Here is a 24580-nt window from a genome sequence, read left to right on the forward strand (position 1 = left end):
GTGTCCGCGGGGCGGCTCCTGCTGGGGTCTCCTGCTGCTGCCTTCCTGGGCGGGCGAGTGGTCGTCTCTGTGGACCGGTCGGGATCTGTAGCCTACGGGGGGGCTGGTGGCCTGGGTCTCGGGACCGCTGGCCTGACTCTGGCCTCTGTTCAAGTGAGGTGGCATCTGCATGATCACTCTGCATGGTCACTCCTCCCTGAACGTCTCCACACAGTCTTTGCGTCGCCGTGTGGCCGAGTTCTCCAGCATATCCACACAGGTTTCTCTGCGCGTGTTCTTGAATACAGCAGTTTCACTTATATCTATTATCATATTTTTTTTCTTTTTTTTTTTATTATTTCTGTTCTTATTATTATTATTATTACTCTTACTCTTATTATTATTACTACTACTATTATAATTATTACTATTATTGTGATTATTATTATTGTTACTATTATCAACTAGTTGTGTAATGACCTACTGGCCAGGATGATCTTAGCTATATATGTTGCAAGTAGTATGGATTACATGGTTTTCTGTATAATGTTTTAAGTCCCCACCCGCACTCCCCACACCCTTTCTGTCCCTCTCTCTCCCCTCCCTCTTCTCTCTCCTTTCTTTTCTCTCTCTCTCTCTCTGTCCCCTCCGGTCGAGTCCAGCATTAAGAGTCTGATTTAATAAAGTTTTTCATGTCATCAAGAGGGACTTTATACATGTAGTATAAATCCCTGCTTGATAGAGTAAAATTGCCCAGCACCAGACAGCAGCCAGACAATCATTCTGTTTGCAACGATGCTGGACAAGACAGGTTAAAAAAAAAAAAAAAAAAAAAAAAAAAAAAACTTGCTTCACCGGGTAATACTCGTCCTTTCCCCCGACGATATGGCTGCAATCTGAAAGAGCAAAAAGTGTACGCTTACGTTTTTTAAAACATTTGTTATAGAACTGCCAGGGGTGCACAGAAAGAAAATTATACTTTTGGTCTTCCAAAGAAATACAATAAACTGCAGTTGATTAAAAATGCAGAAATGCTGGTGCCAACATAGAGTAGAAGACTAGAAAAGCACACGTTGCATAAATTAAAATTCTTTACATCGGCTGCCTGTGATTACCTCATTGATTTTACAATTATTGTATTAATTTTTAAGGCACAGCCTTGCATTGGTTTCTCTCAGAGATGCATTTAGTTTACATTTTTGTTCTACTTCATTTAGCCATTATGCTCTCAAACAGTGGACATGTGTGCATGGGATCTGAGAATATCTATACTTTTAAACCAAAAATAAACAAATTAATCCGTCAATATTTTGTATGTAGGGTTTTTTTTAATCAACTTTTTATAATGTGTAATAATAACTCAATATTTTATTTAACTGCTTTTTTCATCACTGTCTTGGGTGGTCTTTGTTTTAAATTTGTGATGCTTGGAATTATTTTTATTTCAAGTCTTACTGTTGTTATATAATTTATGTTTAACTATTTGTGTTTCTTTTTCTACGCCCATCTTTGTTATTACTGTGTTGTCACTGTTTTATGTTTTTATATCACTGCACACTGAACTACATTTAATCCCTATGAAAGGTAATTAAAAATAAAGATGAATTGATTTGTCATATCAAAGATAAATAGAAGAACCATGAAATATGTGTACTGTCCTTTTGGAAATGAGGGAATGTAAATAAAGGATGACCAAATAACCTCCAGGTATGTCTTCCTTGTTCTTTTTTGCCTTCTGTTGAGAATAATAAAAACTGACTGTAAAAAGCTGTTATTTTAAAATTACTATTGCTGTTATTAAACAAACTGATGTCAGATAATCTAATAGGTGATCATTTCATTGAAGCTGACGATACGTCCACCGTGATATCAAATCAAAACTATGTCATTTTGACGTGATATTCTATCATCTCTGAGAAGAAATTGTCATTGCAACTTGTACGGTAACAGAATCTGCATGAAACACACTGACGTGTTGTTTTTCACCCATCATCTCACCTGTACAGAAACTCCAGACTGAACCATGTGTGAGGCCCTCTAGTGGTGGACGCCCAGCAGTCATCATCCAGTAGGAGGCTGGTACCTGTTTGCTTAGTTAAATCCAGGTGGCCAGTGTTGTTTTGGCCAGGTATGGGGGTATTTCCCTCTTTAATCAAGAGTGTAATGGTTTGATCTGAGAGCAGGATTTCTTGTTTTCATGCTCAAATATCATCTTGCTTGATTAAAGAGGTAAATGCCCCTGAAGTCAGGCCCTGTGTTACACTGCTCAGTCCATAATCCCACCTTTAAGAGGCCATGTTGGCTGTAGATGTCGTCTGCCCAGCAGAACGTGGTCAACACACAGTAAACCAACAGAAAAGCTAAACAAAGCACTGAGAGTGAATCCCTGAACAACTGCAGATTAACGCACCTCCATGAAATCATATCACTTCTTTAAACTCTTACTGAATTTATTACATGAAAGTACATAAACTATAGATTTAATAATGTCTGTTTCTGTCTTAAGAGAATAAAGGACATGATTATTATTTCTTCTGCTTAATTCTAATGAAGAAAGTTTATTTTCATCATCACAGAGACTTAAAAGATGCAGCAAACACTCTGCTGTATGTTTTACTTTAAACTGAACAAAGAACCCAGACTGAGCCCCAACAAACCATAGAAGTGTAACAGTGTGTGAGGCCCTCTAGTGGACGTTGTGGAGTATTGCGTTGTCTTTGCTCCAAAGGTTTTTGTACAGAGTTTTGCTGTTTCCTGTCACTGTGGGCTGCAGAGCACAGTAGTACACAGCAGAGTCAGACACATGAAGCTTCTGGATCTTCAGAGGAACTGATTTGTCTCTGATCACAGCATCAAATCTGTCTTTGCTGAACTCTGGATTATTCTCTGCTGTGGTTGATAATCGTTTCAGCATGTACTTTGGAAAACTATTTACTTCTTGTTTGTACCAGAGTAATGTGGGAGCTGTATAACTGGTAGTAAAAGTACAGCTGAGTGTAACATGGTCTCCTTCAGCAGCAGTAACATCTTCTCTTGGCTGGGTCACTGTGTCTTCTCCTTTACACTCTGAGGAAGAACAGAACATGCAGAGGAAGAGATGAATCAATAAAGATGATTGATTAAAGGAGAAGAATGAGCAGCTTTAAAGAGTTCTATTCCATGTAGAATAGATGTCATTTCCACTCATCATTGTCACTTTGAAGCATAGAAGGTGTTTTTACAAGGTAACAAATGGCAGCAGAAATGATGTGCTGTGATTTTCTGTAGAATGAACATTAAAAGCTCTTCATGTACAGCTCAGTAATGTGTTCAAGTGTTTGAAGAGGAAACATGTTGAGTTTCTATCTTACCAAAGAAAAGAGCAGCCAGAATAATCCACAGCCAATGTTCCATCTGTACAACAAGGTTTCAATCAGCAGGAGAAACTAGCTGATGTTCAACATTCAGTCTGACAATTGTTCTCTTCACAGCAGCTCTTCTTATTGACAGAAGCTTGAACACAGTGCAGAAGTAGAGCCCCACCTACTTCATCATGTGGCCTCTAGTGGAGGAAAAAGTTCACTTCAACAGGGAGGAAAAAGCCTTCCAGCAGTGCCTCAGTGAGCTGTTCACAGCTGACACCTAAAGGAAGAGAAAACTCTGGAAGTTTCTGATCTGATAGTTGTTCTCAGCCAAACTCTCTTCATGTTAAATATATGATTTCGTTTTCAAAGCTTCCTGGAGCTGAAAGAATCAGCAACAAGGAGAATCAGATTGAAAACAGCAGCTGTAAAACTGACAAAGAGCTGCAGGAGGACCTGATGGAGGAAGGAACTAAAGTATCAGAACAGACTGAAGGAAACCATGAAGTAAAACAACTGATTCTCACTGGAGAGTTTTGCCCTGGTTGATGCTGCAATGCTTAGGGATGTTGTTTCACAGTTAAGATCTGCAACTTGTTTTTTAGATCCCATCCCCACTGCCTTTTTTAAAACTGTCTATGGCTCTTGTGAGGAGGATTTACTGAGCATTGTGAATTGCTCTCTCCAGACGGGCGTCTTCCCTTCCCCCCTAAAGACAGCCGTGGTGACCCCTGTTCTGAAGAAGAGCGATTTAGATGCCTCACACAATAAATTGGAGAAGTTTCAGTCAGGTTTTAGGACCAATCACAGCACTGAGACGGCACTGGTCAAGGTTGTGAGTGACCTTAGGCTCAATACTGACATGAAAAAACTCTCTGTCTTAGTGTTGCTTGACCTCAGCGCAGCCTTTGACACAGTTGACCACACTATTCTTTTAAACAGACTCCGCGACATGGTTGGCCTCACTGGTACTGTTTTTAACTGGTTTAAATCCTATCTAACAGATAGAGAGTTCTTTGTTAGCATGAAGGAATCCTCGTCCAAGAGCTATAGACTAACCTGTGGTGTACCCCAAGGCTCAGTTTTAGGCCCCACCCTTTTTAATCTTTACATGCTTCCTCTTGGTGATGTCATCAGGAGACACGGCATAAATTTCCACAGCTATGCCGATGACACACAGTTATATGTTGCCGTGACGCCTGATGAGCACGGGCCCATTGATGCCTTGTTAGATTGTATTTTAGATATCAGAGGGTGGATGGCAGAAAACTTCTTGCAGCTCAACCAGGACAAAACAGAAGTTTTAATGATTGGACCTGAAGCTGAGAGAGCGAGAAACTGGAGGCCAAACTGAAAACAATAGCACTCAACCATTTTAATCAAGTAAAATACCTGGGAGTGATTTTAGATGCAGATCTCAGTTTTGAGCCACATATTAAAAACATAACTAAGACAGCTTTTTATCATCTAAAGAACATCTCCCGCATCAGGCCGTTTCTCTCTCGAGCCAGTGCAGAGACTCTTATTCATGCTTTTATCACATCAAGATTAGATTACTGCAATGCTCTTCTTTCTGGTCTTCCAAAGAAGTACCTGAACGCAGCTGCACGTCTGTTGGCAAAGACCAGAAAGAGGGCCCACATTACACCAATTTTAAAGTCTCTGCACTGGCTCCCCGTCAGCTTCAGAATTGATTTTAAGATTCTTTTATTGGTTTTTAAGTCTCTTAATGGTCTTAGCCCACCTTATTTATCTGATTTGCTTTTATCTTATGAGCCCACGAGACCCCTCAGGTCCTCTGGTACTGGCCTTTTAACTGTTCCCAGAGTAAAAACAAAAACCCACGGCGAGTCCTCCTTTAATTTATATGGCCCTCGTATGTGGAACAGCCTGCCTGAGGACGTGAGGGGGGCACCTGGTGTGGATATTTTTAAAAACAGACTCAAGACCCACCTTTTTAGTTTAGCATTTTAATCATTACTTTTATTATTACTATTGTATTTATACATTTATTTATTCTTAACACAGGCTGTATTCAGCTAATATTTATTTATCATTTATGTATTTGTTTTATCATTCTGATTCTCTTATTTCACGGGTTCTCTTATTTTATGGGTCTTAGCAATATTATTTTTATACCCAGGGTTGGTTCTTAGATTGTTTTAGATTTGGTTTTACAGTGTTTTATCTCAGTGGTTCCCCACACCACTAGACCCCAGAATTTATGACAGCGTTTCCTTGGTCCTTTTAACTTGCTTTTACCCTCTGTGTTGTGTGTGTGTTTGATGGGAAGGGGTGGGGGGTGGGCTTGCTGCTCTTGGGTTGGGGTTCTGGGGGATTTTACTCTCTGTAAAGCACCTTGAGTTTTTTTATGTATGAAAGGTGCTATATAAATAAAGTTTGATTTGTTTGATTCTCCTCCTGGATTCTCACTAAATACCAAAACTAGCTGAAAACTATTTAAAGTCTCTTTTACTTTTTTAAGAATCTGACCTGACAATCTCCATTTTAGCTGATTCCAGTCCCCAGAACAGAACCAGAACTTCTGGATCAGTTTGTTCAGTTTCTTTAAGTCTCTGCTTCATTTTTTATTCAGCTTTATGTGTAAAGTGCAGTTTCACCACAAAGCCATCTCCAGGCAGTTTTACCATCTAAATAAACTATAATCCAGTTCCCACTGAACTTTAATCGTATCTGATCTACTTGGAACAAATTCCCAGTAATCCTGATTAGTCCAGTTTATCATGTGTTTCATAGAAAGCCGATCTATAGAAAGCTGACCTAGAGATGGAAGCAACAGATAGCAAGACGTTTGATTCAATCCACTGTCATCAGCTGCATGAGGTGAGTGGAGCAGAAAACCTTCCAGGAAGGAAAACCTCCAGCAGAACCAGAACCAGGAGGAGGAGCCATCTGCCTGGACCAGTTGGAGGTGGAGAGGACTGTTATTGGAAGCATTGATGAAGCTGTGATCAGTGGGAGATGGATTTACCTGCTTTTGATCCTGCTGGTGGAGGTAAGAAGACTTCAACACTGACATCATGTGTGGCTCCACCTGCTGTTGAGGGTCCTCCACGACCCCTGTGGTGCTGTGTAGTGAAGGTAAGACGGGGCCACACTGAAACTATCTGCTGCTGAAACTGATGCTGACGGACTGTCAGAGGCTGCACTGAACTCTGAAGTATCGCCTCAACTTGACTCTTGTTTCATGTGTTTAAGTGGAATTCAGTGGGATGATGTGGTTCCTTGTTCACACTGTTCAGTGTTTTCTAACGTGCCCTCTCAGACTCAAGTTATACAGCATGACATGGATGTGGGGGCCTCCACCCTATAAAACAGCCCCCTACAGGATAAATCCTGATAAACATCCGTGTTTAAATGCAGGTTGATTACATGTTGCATGGCGTTGCTGAACCAGCTGTAGCCCCTGGAGTTCACCCTGCCTTTAGGACGGTAAATCTGGTGGGTCTGACCGTTTCTGTAGAAACTTCAAGAAGATAAACGGCGTCACTAAATCCAGCTGCTACCTCCTTCCTCAGATGGAGGATTGTGGTGGGGGGGTTGGTTATGGTGGTTGGTTATGTGCTGAGGAGAACAGGAGGGACAGTGAGATGAATAGAAGAAGAAGATCTGAGGGTACAAACAGGAAGGTCAGAGATGTATGAAGGGACGAGGTTGTGAATGGCTTGTATGTTAATAGAAATAATTTATACTGAATGCGATATGTGACAGGAAGCCAGTAGAGTTTCTGTAGCACAGGTGTGATGTGGGAAATAGATGATGTCATTGTACTGATACAAGCTGCTGTATTTTTTATCAGTTTATTGGAAATATAGACTTAGGTGTCATCTGCATAGCAGTGGAGTGGACATGATGTTCCTGGAAAATAGCTCCAAGGGGGGAGTGTAAAGAGGACCCAGGAATGAACCCTGTAGTACCCTGTGGTGACAGGACTGGGTGAGATGTTAAAAATTTTAACTGAATTAAGTAAAGTTTGTTGGTTTTTGTTTGGGCCCTAATCCGACAGGCCTTCTCCTTCTTTTATTTGGTTTTGGTCGGGACTCTCATCACCTTCTAGTTTCTTTGAGCCTTTTCTGAATCGGGCAGTGTTACAAGGACAGGAAAGTGGAGTCCAGCAGGAAAGCAGGACTATCATGATGTTTGATGATGTTTAGAGAATAATTCAAGGTCACATGTGTTCTGTACTGCTTGGTGGTAGGAGTCGTCCAGCACTGGAGACCTTCAACCTGATGTCTCAGTAGTTTTACAAACAAATTTTTTTCCAGAATGTTTCTAGTTTTTAGATGAGATGGAAGAAATGGATCATATCAGTCCAGTTCGGAGATCTCTACACTGACTCTCTGTCTGTCACAGAATTCATTTTACAAAACTGTGTCTGAATAAAACAACTTCACGTGGTTTACAGCAGAAATATATTAAACATTTTCTGGAATGTTCTGACTTTTTAGGTCATCTGGAAAAGTTTTACTTTACATCCTCATAGTTAAAATGTTGGAAAAATGTTTGTGGTTTTTATGAACCAGATATGTGGAACAAACTTTTATTACACACAGTATTTTCTATTCTTTCCAAAGCTCTATGAAGCACATTGTCGGTGAGTTTTTCTATTAGAATAATTAGTGTTTGCAGCTGGAACCACAGAGACTCTGATAAAACAGGAATGAGCAGAATCCATCTGATATGAAGCTGTGGTCTGAATACCACTTCCCTCCTCTTTGAAGAGTAGTCAGATATCTGTGTTCAGGTTTTTGTACAGCCTCTTCTACACTTTGTATCACTGTGTTTCTAGAGCACAGTAGTAGAGAGCTGTGTCTGCCAGGGTTAGCTCGCTGATGGTCAGGCTGGTTAATGTAGACGCTGTTCCTGAGGAATATCGCTGATCAGGAATGTACTCGTTTCCAGAGTATAAACTGAGGAGCCTGAAGGTCAGAATGATGTTTGTACCAGTGAAGATAAATGTAGCTCTCATCAGTCTGATATGTACATGTGAGTGTGAGAGGTCGTCCTTCTCTTCCACTGACTTCATCTTGATCAGGAGAGATTGTGTCTGCAGCTTTTAGTCCTGGAAAAAGTAGAGAAAATGAAGCCATCAGACTAACATTGTCCATGAGGCTGAGAGGAGAAGACAGTGGAAAATGTCTCCTGTACAGTGTTACTCTGTGGACATTCACAACTAAATCAACTGTAGAACTCTGTCAGTTGAATTTACAAGATGATCCAAAGATGATTTTCATTCTATCAGAGCAAAGAAAGCAGAAAAGTAGTGAAATGCAGTCTGTATATGTGGTTAATGCAGCAGCTTCAAGCAAACTTTAATCCCTGTTCTTAAACTCACCTAGAATGTGAGATAGAAGCAAAAAGAGGTAAAGCAACATGTCTTTGGAGTTCTTAAAGCCAGACACACAGCAGATGAACAATGTTCTTCCACTGCAGTAGAATGAGGAAGAAATAATGTCATTGGATGAGCTGAAGTTCAGTGGGCGGGGCCATGATGTTTTCAGTTCAGCTCAACCAATCAGATTGTTTCCTGCTTCCACAGCAGCTCTGTCTCTGTCTCTGATCTTTACTGCTTCATTTCTCTCTTGTCTTTGTCATCAGTCCAACGACTCAACAATCAGAGCTTTAACAGTGTGTGAGGCCCTCTAGTGGACGTTGTGGAGTATTGCGTTGTCTTTGCTCCAAAGGTTTTTGTACAGAGTTTTGCTGTTTCCTGTCACTGTGGGCTGCAGAGCACAGTAGTACACAGCAGAGTCAGACACTTCAGCAGAGGAGATCTCCAGATCTAATTTTTGTTTGTTTTCTCCCAGTTTAGTGGAGAACCTTGCGGCTGATTTCAGAGACTCTGCTGCTCTTGACTTGTTGAGTCCAGAGATGTACAGGAGGAATTCTGGTGGTTTTCCTGGATATTGTCGATACCAGAAGAAATGATCACCAGGAGCTGTAGTTTTAGTTTTAGTGTAGGACAGAGTAACAGCGCTTCCTTCTAAACTGGACTCTTCATTCTTGACTGCAGTGAGTTCTTCACAGCTGACACCTAAAGGAAGAGAGAAGTCAAATAAGTGAAGAAGAAGCAGAAAATCCAGAAATGGATGTTTTAAAGAAGCAAACAAACCTGTTAGAATGACTAGAAACAGCAGAGTGAATCCAAATGTCTGCAAAGACAGCATGTTGAATAAAGGTGATGTTTGTGGTTTGTGTGTTGAACTGTGTTGAATGTGGAAGTTTGTGTCTCCTCTATAGTTCAGTAACAGCTCAGCTCCTCCCTGAATCTCTCCGTCTCCTCTTTCATCTGTAGTTTCTCTTCTCTCAGTTACTCTTCCTCCTGGTTAACAGTCTGGCTGCTTCATCTTCATCACTCTGATCTCAGGAGCTTAGATGTGTTATCGATGTAGAACAGGGTCCTCATTTATTCATCATGTTTATGCACAGATCTGTGCACGTTTAGTGCACAAGGTCATTTTCCTGCAAAGTGTTGAATTTACCAACTTGTTGTGATTCTTGGAAATGTTCATGTAAGATCAGCTCTGACCATTCATACACACATATTCTAGTAAGAAAGTAAAGTTTATTTATTGAGTCCATTTACAGTCAGAAAGAGCTGCATGTAAAGAGTGAAACAGACCCGAAAACTGAGTCCCATCACCACCAATAAAAGATCAAATAAGAGACAATAAAATCAAAATACGTACCTACGAGAGCTGAAAAGAAGCAAATCACAGCCAGTGTTTCCATGTTTCCAGAGGAGAAATGGTGGACCTGGAGTTCAGGATGAATTATCTGTGAGAGGTTTTGTGTTTGGTCTGATGTTCACAGCTGCAGTCAAACAGTAGGAGGAGACTCATGAACCTGAGCTGCTTTTCTGCTCAGCACAGTTCTAGTTTTATCTGAGTTAGTGCAGCATTTCTGTCAGCTCAAATCAGTCTGACATAAAGACTGATTACCACAGAGCTCTACAGCCTGGAGAGGAGAAAGTGTGTCATCCTGCAGGTGTCTGAAAAAAACTGAGAGAAAACCATAATTACTTTAAATTATTACCTCCACCAAAGTAGAGGTCATGTTTTCAGCAGTGTTGCTTTGTCTGTTAGGAACATAACTACAAAAATGGACAGATTTTGATTAAATTTTCTGGAAATCTCAAAAATAGAAAAGAAACAAGTGATTAGATTTTAGGGGTGATCTGGATCAGGATGCAGGATTTTCTTCTTTTTCTAGGAATAAGTTCACCATCTGATTCTGACTCAAAGTTAATGTCTAAAATCACTGGGAACACATTACAATGGCTTGGTGGAGGTCTGTGGTCTCTGAGTGCTTTTAGGTTTTATTTATACATTCAGATTAGCTCTCAAACGTCTTGTAATTGGACAAAGATTAAATCCCTATAAAGTGTTCAACATTAGTTTCTAAGGTCATGGGTGTTATTAATTAAATTATATTTAGGTAAGTACTACGGTTAAATTATATTTAAGTAAGTACATTTAAGTAAGTAATGTTTCCAATACAAAGCGGAATAAAAGGTTGACTTCCTCTTCTGCTGCCGGAACTTCCCAGTGTGACACCAACCGGAAGTAAACAAGCCGCTAGCAGCATCGTTAGCTTTCCTCGTGTGAGGACGGAGCAGGAAAACGGTTGTGTTGTCGTCTCTCAGCTGAATATTTCAGTGTTTCAGCAACGATGTCTTCAGTTCAGCATCTGAGAGAGTTTATCAGCGAGCGACTAACTGCTGCTGCTGAAGAAATATTCACAGAGTTTGAAAAAACCATCGTCCAGTACGAAGAAGAGATCGATCGTCAGCGCAGGCTGCTGGATATCACCTGGAATCCACAGATAAAGTTAATCAGAACAGGTAGGAAACACTGGGATGGTCTGAATGAACTAACACATGGACTCATGGAGGATCCTGATCAGAGCTCTACGGTACATTTAGTTTAGATTTATTTGCTTTATTTGTCAGGGACCATGTAGAAAACCTGATCCACAAGGTAAAGATGCTCTGTAGCAGATTCCAGCGTTCTCACTAATTCCCATCTGTAGTCCACGTGGCAGCATTTAGTTTTAGACTGAGAGGAAAATGATGCTGCAGCTGCAGTTTCAGGCAGAAACACTAAGAGAGACGCTGAGATGCCACTGTGGGCTGGTTGCAGACGTTTCACATCTCTACCACCCCAATGCAGATATTTGCAGGGACGTAGTTAGCAGGAAATAATAGAAGCTTTTCACTGTACTTCAACACTTCTTTCTTTCTACGTTTTTACTGACATGTTTCTGTAGTTACCGTCATGTGTTGCTGCTACTAAGAACTTCATGGGTAAATCCAGAGTAATTATGAAGCTGTTGAACAGTAGTTTCCTCGTATTTACCCATTTGAACTAGCTGCAGTTACCGGGTAAGTAAGTGAACTTCACATGTTCTTACTGGGTAAATACCTAAAACTGACTGATAATTTGGTCCTTTCAGGAAAAAAAGCTTCATTTTCATCTTTATTTGGGGAAGATGATGTTCCCATTTAAAATGAGTGTGTTTTGTAGTGATGGGACTTATGGCTCTTTGAAACGAGTCGTTCATTCGGGAGTCGTCACTTCAAAGAGTCGTTCAAAACACTGGTTCTTTTATGTTTTACATTATTTTAAAAGAGCAGTGTTTTAATCCTAAAATAAAACATTGCATTACAATTTAAGGCATATTAAACATATTAAACTTTTCCATGCAGCAGCCCACCTGTGGAGGTCTGTTTGGTCCAGCAGGACCCACCAAAGATTTCATGCAGTAAAATAAGCCAACAAGCAGATTTCCAGCCAGATAAACACACTGATGAAGTCACAAAGTCTCCTCATCAGCTTTAACCTGGACTAAGAAAATGTTCCTCATTGGCCCAGTTTACAGCTGTTTCTGAGCTGGACCAGGACAGATGTGGACAGATGTGGACAGATGTGGACGGTAGCCTACGTGTACAGACTAGTTTAGCTGAGCAGCAGCAGTACTGAAATATCCACCTGTCACTTTAACACAGCACATAAAATGAACTGGTATTTTCTCTGTGGTAGCAGGAAATCCCATATAGACCCTGTATGTCCAAGGCTGGAATAACCAGTAGCTTTTATGTTTGGGCTGATGGGAGATGGAACAGTACAGCAACAAACCAGGTGGTTGTTTGCAGTTGCACCAAAAACCATGTGATATGATCGCTGTGACACCGTTCCAGGTCACATTATTGGTTTTCCTGCACACTTTACAAAAAGCTTCCCGATCGTTCCCCATGACCGGCTAAAGCCGGTCTTTAAATGCCGGGTCAGCGAGCCAAAGTTGTGGGACGGAACGTGGCTTGCTAGCATCAACATACTAGAGCTGTTCCGACACCACGCATGCACACAACAGGTCGGACAGCAGAACCGATCGAGGCTTTCAATGCCGGCCCAGGTCCTGCCGTCCTGCTCACACGTATATATCAGGACTGGATGTCGTCACTAATTTCCTGAATCAATTCCATTCACAACAACCTATTTCAATTCAATTTAGATTAAATCTGATTTGATATCGATTCATTTATACCTGATTATGTAACACCACCTGTTTTTCTTCAATATTAAAGATGATCTCAGTTAACTTTTTAATATATAAAACACTGAGTGCATCTACTTGTCAATCAAAACCAGTTATCTGGCAGTAATCAGATTACTGTAATAATCTGATTTAACACATCTTCATTCGTTTCTGAACTACCAGAACAAAACAGCGTTTCCCCAGATTCACAGCCAGAAACTCTGTGATGGAAAAAAAACTCAGAGAAACAAGTGAAACTTTTTAAAAGTCCTGATGAAGCGTTTCATTCAGCGGAGTCGCTCTAAATATTCTTTAAGTTCAAATCTCACATAACGTGCTGTTAATAAAACCTACAAAGAACACTGGGTCCATTTAAATCCGTAATACCATTCAGAAATTCCTACAATGACGTAGTTTCAGCTTGATCAGCTGTGTGAGTTGCCATGACGACCGTGACGCTATGGGTGTAAAACTGGAGCAGGAGAAATCCTCCATCTGCTCCTCGCTGCAGCAAGATGCTTCCTTCTTCCATCATTTCTGTCTGATTATCAGCTGGTTGACGTGTTTTCAGACACGTGCACTCTGTCCTCTGACAGAAACCTGTGTGTGTGTGTGTGTGTGTGTGTGTGTGTGTGTGTGTGTGTGTGTGTTTTATCTGCTGTGGACACAGAGAGCAGCTATGACATGCCGTCATGGAAACCAGATAAATAGCATCAGACTGTTTACTGTTTGATAAAAGGATGAAGTGTAAACTTGTTCTAGAGGAAACGTGACTTTAAATGACCATGTCGGATTTATTTTAAACTACGTGGGTTGTGACATCACTTCCTGTTGCTGGAAGTGACAGTGGCTGTTAGCATTAGCTGCTAATATGAGAGTCGTAGCGTTAGTTGCTAATGTGAGCAGTAATACCCTGAAAAAGACTTTACAGATGAATGTAATCCACACTGGTGAATAAAAACATCTGAATGTCACACTTAATCTCAGGAAGAGAAGCTGATTGGATGGAGGCGACGGAGGAAACCAGTTGTGTGTATATATGCTAAGATCTCGCTGAGTCTCGGTAAGTCAGGCAAAAGTCACGTTAACAGAAATGAGGACGTATGAAAAACTGATCTCAAAGTTTTATGAATCGATGTTGGATTTATTTTATTTTAATAATTAAAATTAAAAAATTGGTTTGTCAAACCCAGCCCATCCATCCGTTCCTCCATCCATCCTTATCCGGGGTCGGGTTGCAGGGGCAGCTGCCTCAGCAGGGAAACCCAGACTTCCCTCTCCCCGGCACATTCATCAGCTCATCCAGGGGAATCCTGGGGCGTTCCCAGGACAGCCGAGACATGTAGTCCATCCAGCGTGTCCTGGGTCTTCCCCGGGGCCTCTTTCCGGTGGGACGTGCCTGGAACACCTCACCAGGGAGGCGTCCAGGAAGCATCCTAACCAGATGCCCGAGCCACCTCATCTGGCTCCTCTGGATGTGGAGGAGATTTATTATTATTTTCAGTCCCAGAGGGTTCAAACTGAGGTGGGAAAAAGGGCTTTCATGATGATTTGGAGGCAGTTACATGTGTTTGTAGATGTTCTGCTTCATTTGAGGATTTTAATTGGTTTTTCATTTACTTTAAATGTGTTTTATAAACTCAGTTTGAATGTGTGTTTGTACATTTTAACTGTGCTGTTAAACTCTTTGAAAAGAGATTTTTAGTCTCAGTGAAGCTTGTAATGGTTAAATAAGTAATAATATAAATATTAAGTTCTATTTTTTCTTTTTTAGGAACCCTAGTAATTAATCTAAACTAAAATCTTTCTTCATGGTTTTCATTTGTCCCTTTATCCCTCCAGAGGTTCCACATCAATATGTCTACAAGGTGGATGAAGCTCTTCAAGATGACCAGCAGCTGTGCAACCAGAACTCAAACCTGGACCAGGAGCAACCAGAGTCTGCTCGTATTAAAGAGGAAGAGGAGGAACTCCTCAGCAGTCAGGAGGAAGAGCAGCTTTGGCTGAAGGATGAAACTGTGAAATTTCAACAGCTCATCCAGGGGAATCCCGAGGCGTTCCCAGGCCAACCGAGAGATGTCGTCCGTCCAGCATGTCCTGGGTCTTCCCCGCGGCCTCCTCCAGATGGGACATGCCCGAACACCTCATCAGGGAGGCGTCCTGGAGGTATCCTGACTAGTAGGGCTGCACAATTAATCCGATTTTGGCCACAATTAAATTCACCTGATCGTCAACGATATTTACATTCAAAGTGCGTCTCTGCTGCATCTCTGATCACGTACATTCTCACCCTGTAGTCTGCCAACCACCAGGAGGCCAACGCAAGGCCAAAGCTTCATTAAGCTGCCTAAATAACAAGGGCGCAGTAACACACCCCTTTAACAGCCGGCAGCTGGTTGTACTCAGTGCTGCCAACTAGGGCTGCAACGATTAGTCGACGTTAGTCGACAATAAAAATAGTCGTCAATGAATTTAGCCGTCGACTATTGTCTGCAAAAAAAAAAAAACTACAGAGTGAGACCTCGTCTTCTTTTTTTTATCTCTGCTGAGAGTTGCACATGCGCAATAAAGTCCGCCAGAGGGAAAATATGGCGGCGAACTAGGGAGCAAAACGGTGGCCGAGGACGTCAAAAGTCTGGAACAACTTCACGTTAAACTTATAAAATAAATTAAATACATGTGAGGTTTGTAAAGCGGACCTTGTGTACGACGGAAGTACGTCTGCAACGCTCGAATACTTAAAGAGGAGGAACGTCGGACTTACATAACAACCTCATGCAAGATTTCAAAGCTGAAAGTGAAATAAGATCCATTTATAATAATCATGAGATTCATAATCCGATTGGTCGACTAGTCGTTTTAATAGTCGGTGACTAATCGACCATCAGAATAGTTATTAGTTGCAGCTCTATTGCCAACGTAGCGACTTCGTCACTGTATTTAGCGAGTTTTCATTCACCTCTAGCCATTTCTTAAAAAACGACTAGCGACAAATCCAGCGACCCCCCCATCACCTCCCACCCAGATGCGGCCAAACAGGCATCCCCCAAGATCAGCAGCCCCTCATCAGCCCAGCCACCCCGGTTCCCGGCCCCCAGGGCAACCAACTCCCCCTGTACACCCCCAGCGGTGCCCCAAAGGAAGAGGGGTGTGAGGTGTCACCATTGTCCTCCTCTTCCACCTCCCCTCTCGTGACTGTTTGTGGTGAGTGTGTTTTTTGCAAGTAAAACTGGGGGGCAGTGACCATATTGTGCTGGGAGCAAGGTCATGTTAGTAGTCACGCCCTCTACACACCACATGACATGCCCCCCAGAAGTTGTTTGTGTGTTATGTTGGTGTTTTGATGTCTAAGTGTAATTTAAACCCACAGGGTGCAGCTAAGGAAGCCACTTGGGTGGTCCCCCCGGCTACACCCCAACATGATGTGCATGCCTCCCACATCCCTATGTGTGTGTGTCTATGTGTATATGTAAGAGAGATAGAGAGAGCGGGGAAGAAGAGGGGTCCAGTGATGTAAGTCCGAAGGGAAGAGAACCTCCCTCCGGATGGTGAGCTGCTAGCAGCACTAGGCACCCCCATTCCCCAGGAGGCCCCCCAGGACAAGACAGGCCAGAGGCAGCCGCTCCCCATGACCAGGCCACGCAGAGACTGCAGCCAACGAGCCTCCACCGACCCCAGAAGACACCCACCCACCAGACACCCAAGGGGGAGGGAGAGGAGTGGAAGCAGAATAGCGGGAGAGCCCAGATCCACGGCGCACCACCCCCAGGCCCCCCCACAGGGTCATGTCATCCCTCCCCACCCCACCTACTCACCTATGATCTTACACACTCCCACTCATCCTAGCATACGCATGCGCACACACAAACATCCAAAGCATAGACACACACACAACATAAAAGCATCCCTGCCTCACACCCCAGCACCTCCCCCCATAATCCCCCAAATCCCACTCAGCCCTCTTTCAAACCCCTACACCCCTCCTGCCCCCAGGCCATACCCTGGGTCCCAGGGCGGCAACCAGACACCAGGGCATGCACCAACCCACACCATGGCAGCACATCCGGGCAGGCCTAGACACTCGGCACATGCGGACCCCACCACCTCGGAGGGAGGAGGACCACCCCCAGGCACCAGAGCCCAGAACCCCCGCCCAGCCTGCCCCGGAATAGCCCGGCCGCCCGGCCCAGGACCGACGCCCACCGACCCAGGCGCCACCAGTGGCCTCACTTCCCGCCACGAGGCGACTCCAACCAGTGGCCCCCACAGCCTCCGATGGGGCCAGACCCAGAGCCACCCCCACCGCAGAGCAGCCCGGTCCCGCACCACGGGCAACCACTAAGAACCCGCAACCACCAGTCACTCCCGGCCATTTTCCAACCTCCAAAGCAACGAGGTCACAGTCCTCCACCTACCTACACTAAGTGATGGAACTAAGCACAGGTGACCAGAGGGAATGAGATTCAGCTAAATGGCTCTTTGAGGAGGCAGACATTGTCTCACTACTGATGTGGTCAACTAAGAGATTCCTAAACTGCTGAAAACACAGATTATTTTTGGTTTTCCAGTTCACTAGGATAGTTTTCTTTGCGATGCATAATGCTGTGCGTATCATGTGTGCAGAGTTGGTTGCCATATTAATGTCACCCAAGTCACCTAGTAGACATAGTGCGGGGTTTGTAGGAATATTACATTTAAACCATGTTGACATGTCCACACATAGCTGAAGCCAGAACCTGTGGACAGGTGTGCAGGACCACAAGGCATGGAGATAGTTGTCAGGTGTGTTTTCATTGCAGTGTGGGCAGATGTTTGATTGTGACAGACCCATCCTGAACATCCTTTGTCCTGTATAATGAGTTTTATGCAGAATTTTGAATTGTATCAGTTGCATATAACCAGATCCTCACATAATGCTTGCTCTACATCTAACCGTGGTTCATCCAGACTGCTAGGTTTAAGCCATTTGGAGATATACTGCAGCTTGTTAGCTAAGAAAACATGATTAAAGTCGGGTAGCTCCAATCCCCCTCTATCTTTAGTCTGTTGTAAAGTTTTTAGACTGATACGTGATGGCTTGTTTTTCCATAAAAATTTTGATATATGTGAGTCCAGTGACTTAACCTAGTTGGAGGATGGTTTAATGGGTATCATTAAAAACAGATAGTTTACTTTAGATAGAACCATCATTTTAACTGTAGCAACCCTCCCCATGAGTGATATGGGTAAGCGTCTCCACCGTGAGAGATCATCCTCTATTGTTTTAAGTAGCTGGACATAATTTAGCTTTGTTAGTTCTGATAACCTGGGGGAAACATTTATGCCTAGATATCTAATGTTTCCAGACTGTATTGTAGTATTGGGTGTGTTTTGTAGGTCACAGTTAATGGGCATAATAATAGTCTTAGACCAGTTAATAGAGTATTCAGATATTGATGAGAATGTGTTAATAAGAGGGATTGTCTGGGGGAGAGATGTCAGTGGCTTCTGGAGGAAAAGTAATACGTCATCAGCATAAAGACTTATCTTGTGTTCTATATTTTTGGCATGGATTCCTTTAATCTCTTTATTTTGTCTTATGGCAGCAGCTAGGGGTTAAGTAAAAATAGCAAAGAGTGATGGAGAAAGCGGGCAGCCCTGTCTGGTGCCTCTCTGCAAACAGAAACTTGAAGAGGTTTGATCATTGGTCTTCATACAAGCATTTGGGTTGTTATATAATATCTTTATCCAATCTATGAAAGATGACCCAAACCCAAATTTGTTTAATGTTGCAAATAAAAATTTCCAGTTTACTCGGTCAAACGCTTTTTCTGCGTCTAAAGAAATGACTGTGGATTCCAGATTATGTAGAGTCGAATAATCTATGATGTTAATTAATCTACGCATGTTAGTAGAGGAAAGTCTACCTTTAATAAAGCCTGTTTGGTCAGGATGTATTATTAGAGGGGTTATTTTTTCTATTCTTCTGACCAAAGCTTTGCTAATTATTTTGAGATCTACATTTATTAATGAAATTGGACGGTAACTGGATGGAAGTGTCGGGTCTTTACCTGGTTATAATAGTAGAGTAATATTGGCTAGGTTCATATTTGAAGGTATTTTTTGTTTTTCCTTTATTTCTAATATCATATTGTAGAAAGTGGGTGCCAACGTTGTCCAGAATTCTTTGTAGAATTCTGCTGGGTAACCATCTGGACCTGGAGCTTTATTGTTGGACATATGCTGGAGAGCTTCATGGAGTTCGCCAACTGAAAGGGGGGAATCCAAGACCATTTTATTTTCATGTTTTAATTTTGGAAGATTGATGTTACTAAGAAATTTAACTTTATTGTCACCTGTTGTAGTTAGTTGTGATGTATATAATGTTTTATAGAATTCTTTGAAAGTGTTATTTATCTTGTCAGGGTTGTGGCTGATGTTTCCTTCTGGATCTCTGACAGAGGAGATGGTTGTTTTCTCCTTGTTTGTTTTTAACTAATTAGCCAGGAACCTTCCAGATTTGTTGCCATGCTCAAAGTTCTCCAAACAAAGTCTTTGCACCAAGAACTGCGTCTTTTTATCTATTATTTCATTAAATTCAAGTTTAGCTTTCCTTATAGCATTTAGTAGGTGTTCTTCTGGGGAGACATGGTAAGCTCCTCTAAGGATTTAATTCTGAGTTCTAACTCTGAAATTCTCAAAGTTTCCTTCTTTTTCTTATGAGAAGAAAAGGAAAATATTTTTCCTCTCATTACTGCTTTTCCTGCTTCCCAAAGAACACTTGCTGAAGTTTCTGGCAAGTCGTTATTTTCTAGATATAAGGACCATTCTCTTTTAAAGTAGCTGATAAACTCAGGATCTTTAAGTAATGACGTATTAAATCTCCAGTTTCTAGTTGCTGGTTTATTGCTCTTACTTCTCAGAGTGAATGATACTGGTGCGTGATCACTAATGCTAATAGGATGGATTCTGATTTCTGACATGTCATTCATCAGCGAGCTGCTAGTTAAGAAATCTAATCTAGAATAGGAATGGTGAACTGAAGAGAAGAAGGTGTATTCTCTTAGTGTGGGATGGTGAGAGCGCCAAGCATCACAGAGACCAAAATCCTTCATGTACTGTTATACAGTTTCTGAGGATTTCCAGACTCGATGAGCTCCTGTGGTACTTTGTTTGTCCAGTATAATGTTAAAATCACCTCCTATAATTACTGTGTTATCTGAGTGACCATAGAGGCGAAGAGGGAGTGAAAGAAGGAGGATCATCTACATTTGGACCATATATATTTGCTATACATAACTTAACATTTTGAATAGATAATGTAACTATTATAAATCTGCCTTCTGGATCTATGATTGTATTATCTATGTCAAAATTTAACCTTCTATTAATAAGAGTTGCTACTCCTCTCTGCCTAGAATGATAACAAGCTGAATACACGTGTGGAAACGGAGTAATATTATATCTGCTTTCATTTCTTGCAAACGATTAAAAATGTTTAACCTCTTTTCCCTTGTGCCAGCTCCACGCACATTCCAAGTAACAAATGTGAGTTCGTTCATGAACCAACCACAGAGATGAGGCTATATGCATATTACTGAAGCGTGTGTGCGTGCATCCCACTGCTTCTCTGCGTGCATGTGTATCTGCCAGCTGGTTGTGACAGAGATGTATGTGCGCTTGTGCTGTTCTGTGTGTGTTCCTGTGAATCAGGAAAAGTGCTGATGTGTATATAATATAATGACAAGTGTTACCGTTAACCGTTAAAGGGTCGGAGAGAAGAAGTGTAAAGAGTGAAAAGAGAGACAGTGCCAAAGAAAAAAGTAATTTAAAAAACGCATCTGTGCTGAGAGCAGTGTAGTGGAGACGGGCAGTGGATTTACTGTTAACTAAATGATCTTTTATGGCAGTTTTAACGATATAACATGATCTAGTGAGAAAACAGGAAAATTAAAGACATACCAAGTCAGTAGAGCCACGGAGTGATGTCCGGGTCGCGGTACAGCTGTCCATTAATAAATAATTTATCCACCGAGATGACAGCGCGAGCACCTTCACTGATGGATTTCTTCCTGATGGGAAACAGGACTCTCCGTCGGTCCAGAATCTCTCTGGGATATTGGTCGTTTACTCCAAAGTTCGTTCCCTTCAGTTCGCGGCCCTGGTTCTTCACGTGCTCCTTCTGTTTGAAGCTGACGAACTTCGCTACAATAGGTCTTAGTCTGCTGGACCCGGGTTTCCTCCCGCTGAGCCGATGAACTCTGTGAAAGGAGATGTTTTTCACCGTTTCCTCTGGGAGCTTCAGGTGGGTTTTGATGAAGTTTTTCACCGTGGTCTCGGGGTCCTCCTCCGTCTGCTCTGGAATCCCTGCAAATACCAGGTTCTCTCTCATGCTCCGCGCCTGCAGATCGATCACCGTTTCCTTCATCTTCTTGTTTTCTTCCGAGAGACGGGTCAAGCCCTCGGTGAGGGATTTTACCGACTCTCTGAGACCGGCATTCTCTACAGCCAGAGTTTCCACCTGCTTCTGGCTGAATTTTAATGATTCACGTAGCGCCTGGAACTCCTTGTAGAGAATTTCTACCAGGCTCAAACGCGCATCAAAACTACTGAGTTTCTTATCTATAGAGATCAGAACATCTGTTGAGTCGTTCCCCGGTGGTGAAATAGCTCCAGGTGAATCCTCATGTCGCTGTCTCTTGGCTTTGGCTTAGGTGGAGGGGGTGGACATGTTGTTTGGTTTCCCCATGACGATTCTGTCGCAACAACGATCTATAAAATCTGTCAGGCTGGCCAAATCCTCCCCGCTGTGCTCCAGAGTGTACCTTTTAAAGACACTATTTTGCTTCTTTAAAGAATATTTTGATTAGGCTGGCACAAAATACAATTGAATGAAAACATAAATGTTTGGGTGCGTCTAGTTTGAATCTGCCGTCTCCCCAGAAACTACGCCACCTAAAGCATTAGCGTCACTTAATGGTAAATGCATTTGTTGCATTATTTGTCATCTATAGTAAATTAAAGTTTAATTTTTCACTAAAATTGTTGCCACATAGTTTGTCTATAATTAAATAAAAACACCTGTTTTTCCAAACACGGTGAATAATCGTGATTACAATATTGATCAAAATAATCGTGATTATTATTTTGGTCATAATCGTCCAGCCATACTGACCAGAAGCCTGAGCCATTCTTGGAAAAGAGATTTTTAGTCTCAGTGAAGCTTGTAATAGTTAAATAAGTAATAATATAAATATTAAGTCCTATTTTTTCTTTTTTAGGAACCCTAGTAATTAACCTAAACTAAAATCTTTCTTCATGTTTTTCATTTGTCCCTTTATCCCTCCAGAGGTTCCACATCAATATGTCTACAAGGTGGATGAAGCTCTTCAAGATGACCAGCAGCTGTGCAACCAGAACTCAAACCTGGACCAGGAGCAACCAGAGTCTGCTCGTATTGAAGAGGAAGAGGAGGAACTCCTCAGCAGTCAGGAGGAAGAGCAGCTTTGGCTGAAGGATGAAACTGATCAGTTTTCAATACCGGCTGCTCATGAGGAAGATGGTCACAGTGATCCAGAACTAGACAGGGACCATATTCCCTCTTACAGTCCTCCTGCAGACCAACATTCACCTTTAGAGGAAAGCATGGTTGAAGACTCAGGACCAACAACGTGTGCAGATACACAGCCTGAAAAGAGCTGTCTAACGGAGACAAATGAGAACGTAGGAGAGTCCTTTCTGTTAGAAAGTCATTGTAATGAAAGAGATGAGAAACAACATTCCTGCAAGTTCTGTGGGAAACAGTTTAAAACGAAAAGTAAGTTAACTGTTCATGTAAGAACTCACACAGGAGAGAGACCATATTCTTGTAAAACATGCGGGAAATGCTTCAATCAAAATTATAATTTGTTAAGCCACATGAGAATTCACACAGCTGAGAAGCTGTATTCTTGTCCAACATGTGGAAAATGTCTCAGTCGCCAGAGTACTTTGGTGAACCACATGAGACTTCACACAGGTGAGAAGCCGTATTCTTGTCAAACATGTGGAAAATGTCTCAGTCGCCAGAGTACTTTGGTGAACCACATGAGACTTCACACAGGTGAGAAGCCATATTCTTGTCAAACATGTGGAAAATGTTTCAGTCACAAGTGTACTTTGGTGTACCACATGAGACTTCACACAGCTGCGAGGCCGTATTCTTGTCAAACATGTGGAAAATGTTTCAGTCACAAGTGTACTTTGGTGAACCACATGAGACTTCACACAGGTGAGAAGCCGTATTCTTGTCAAACATGTGGAAAATGTTTCAGGCACAAGAGTACTTTGGTGAACCACATGAGAATTCACACAGCTGAGAGGCCATATTCTTGACCAACATGTGGAGAATGTTTCAAACAAAATGATGATTTAAAGTACCACATGATCACTAACAGAGAATGTCAAAAGCCACCTTCTATATGTGGAAACTAGTCAACTATCTTTGGCCTGCGTGATCATATCTAATCACTATTAGAGCTGGCCTGCTGATACAGCACATGTACCAAGGCAAGGCAAATTTATTTGTATAGACAATTCAAAGTGCTTTACATAAATACTACAAGTCCCACAATGCACTGCCAGTACGTTTGCAATCACAGGCCCGCGAGCGAGTACCTCACCGATTCTCCAGAAACCTGACGGAGCTGCTCACCTTTGTCAACAACCCCTCTCCCCAGAAAATGGCTAAAGGAAAAGTGGAATTTGTAAACAGAGAATATGTTTGTGGATGTAAAGGACAAAGCTGTGTGTCTTCTGTGTGGAGACAGAGAGGCTGGAATGAAGGAATACAACGTAAGAAGACACCTTGAAATGAAGCACCACCACAGATAGGCAAGGCAAGGCAGTTTATTTGTACAGCACATTTCATTTACAGGACATAGGTGAAGGTGGGAACGTAGATCGACCGGTAACTGCGAATCGCTCCAGTGAGAGCTGAAGATTGAGGCCCGATGAAGCCAACAGAACCACATCATCTGCAAAGAGCAGAGACCCAATCCTGAGGCCACCGAACCGGATCCCCTCAACACCTCGGCTGCACCTAGAAATTCTGCCCATAAAAGTTATGAACAAAATCGGTGACAAATGGCAGCCTTGGTGGAGTCCAACTCATACTGGAAATGATTCTGATTTACTGCCGGCAATGCGGACCAAGCTCTTACACCGGTCGTACAGGGACCGGACAGCTCGTACAAGCAGGTCCAGCACTCCATACTTCTGGAGTTCCCCCCACAAGAGTCCCTGGGGGACACGGTCAAAAGCCTTCTCCAAGTCCACAAAGCACATGTAGACCGGTTGGGCAAACTCCCATGACCCCTCAATATATGCCTGACTGTCAACAGGTTGTGAAATAATAAACCAGGCTTTTGAGCCAACAGGCATATCATCTTGAGACTAGTGAGCATCGCAGAGCAGCAAACTGTCCTTTAATGCAGTTTCATTTTTTACATTTTTATTATCTTGCTGTTACAGGATGTTTCATTTGTCAAACAAGTAAACTAAATTTTTTTTTTTTTTTTTTTTATTTGATTATTAATGGCAATTGCTTGTAGACTGTTAGTTCCAGGTACAATATGTGCAATAAAGTCATTAAAATGAGTTTTTAATAAACATTGAACCAGGCGGCCCTCAACGTGTTCCAGTTTTTTAATTTTGGTCCACTGTGTGTTTAAATTTGACACCCC

The 24580-nt window shown here is 42.2% G+C and overlaps 1 protein-coding gene across 1 annotated transcript in view; it reads left to right on the top strand.

Moving 5' to 3' along the window:
* Positions 1-23724, top strand: part of LOC121645018 (zinc finger protein 79-like) — a gene marked incomplete at its 5' end in the record, with an annotated part of 32440 nt that extends 8716 nt beyond the window's left edge. Inside the window, 2 exons of the mRNA XM_041993289.1 lie at positions 14902-15044; positions 22207-23724. Of these exons, the coding sequence (XP_041849223.1) occupies positions 14902-15044; positions 22207-23231 (1168 nt within the window). The remainder of the gene's footprint in view (positions 1-14901; positions 15045-22206) is intronic.
* Between the last annotated feature and the right edge of the window lie 856 nt (positions 23725-24580).

This window comes from Melanotaenia boesemani, chromosome 8 (assembly GCF_017639745.1).
Source record: "Melanotaenia boesemani isolate fMelBoe1 chromosome 8, fMelBoe1.pri, whole genome shotgun sequence".
Lineage (NCBI taxonomy): Eukaryota > Metazoa > Chordata > Actinopteri > Atheriniformes > Melanotaeniidae > Melanotaenia > Melanotaenia boesemani.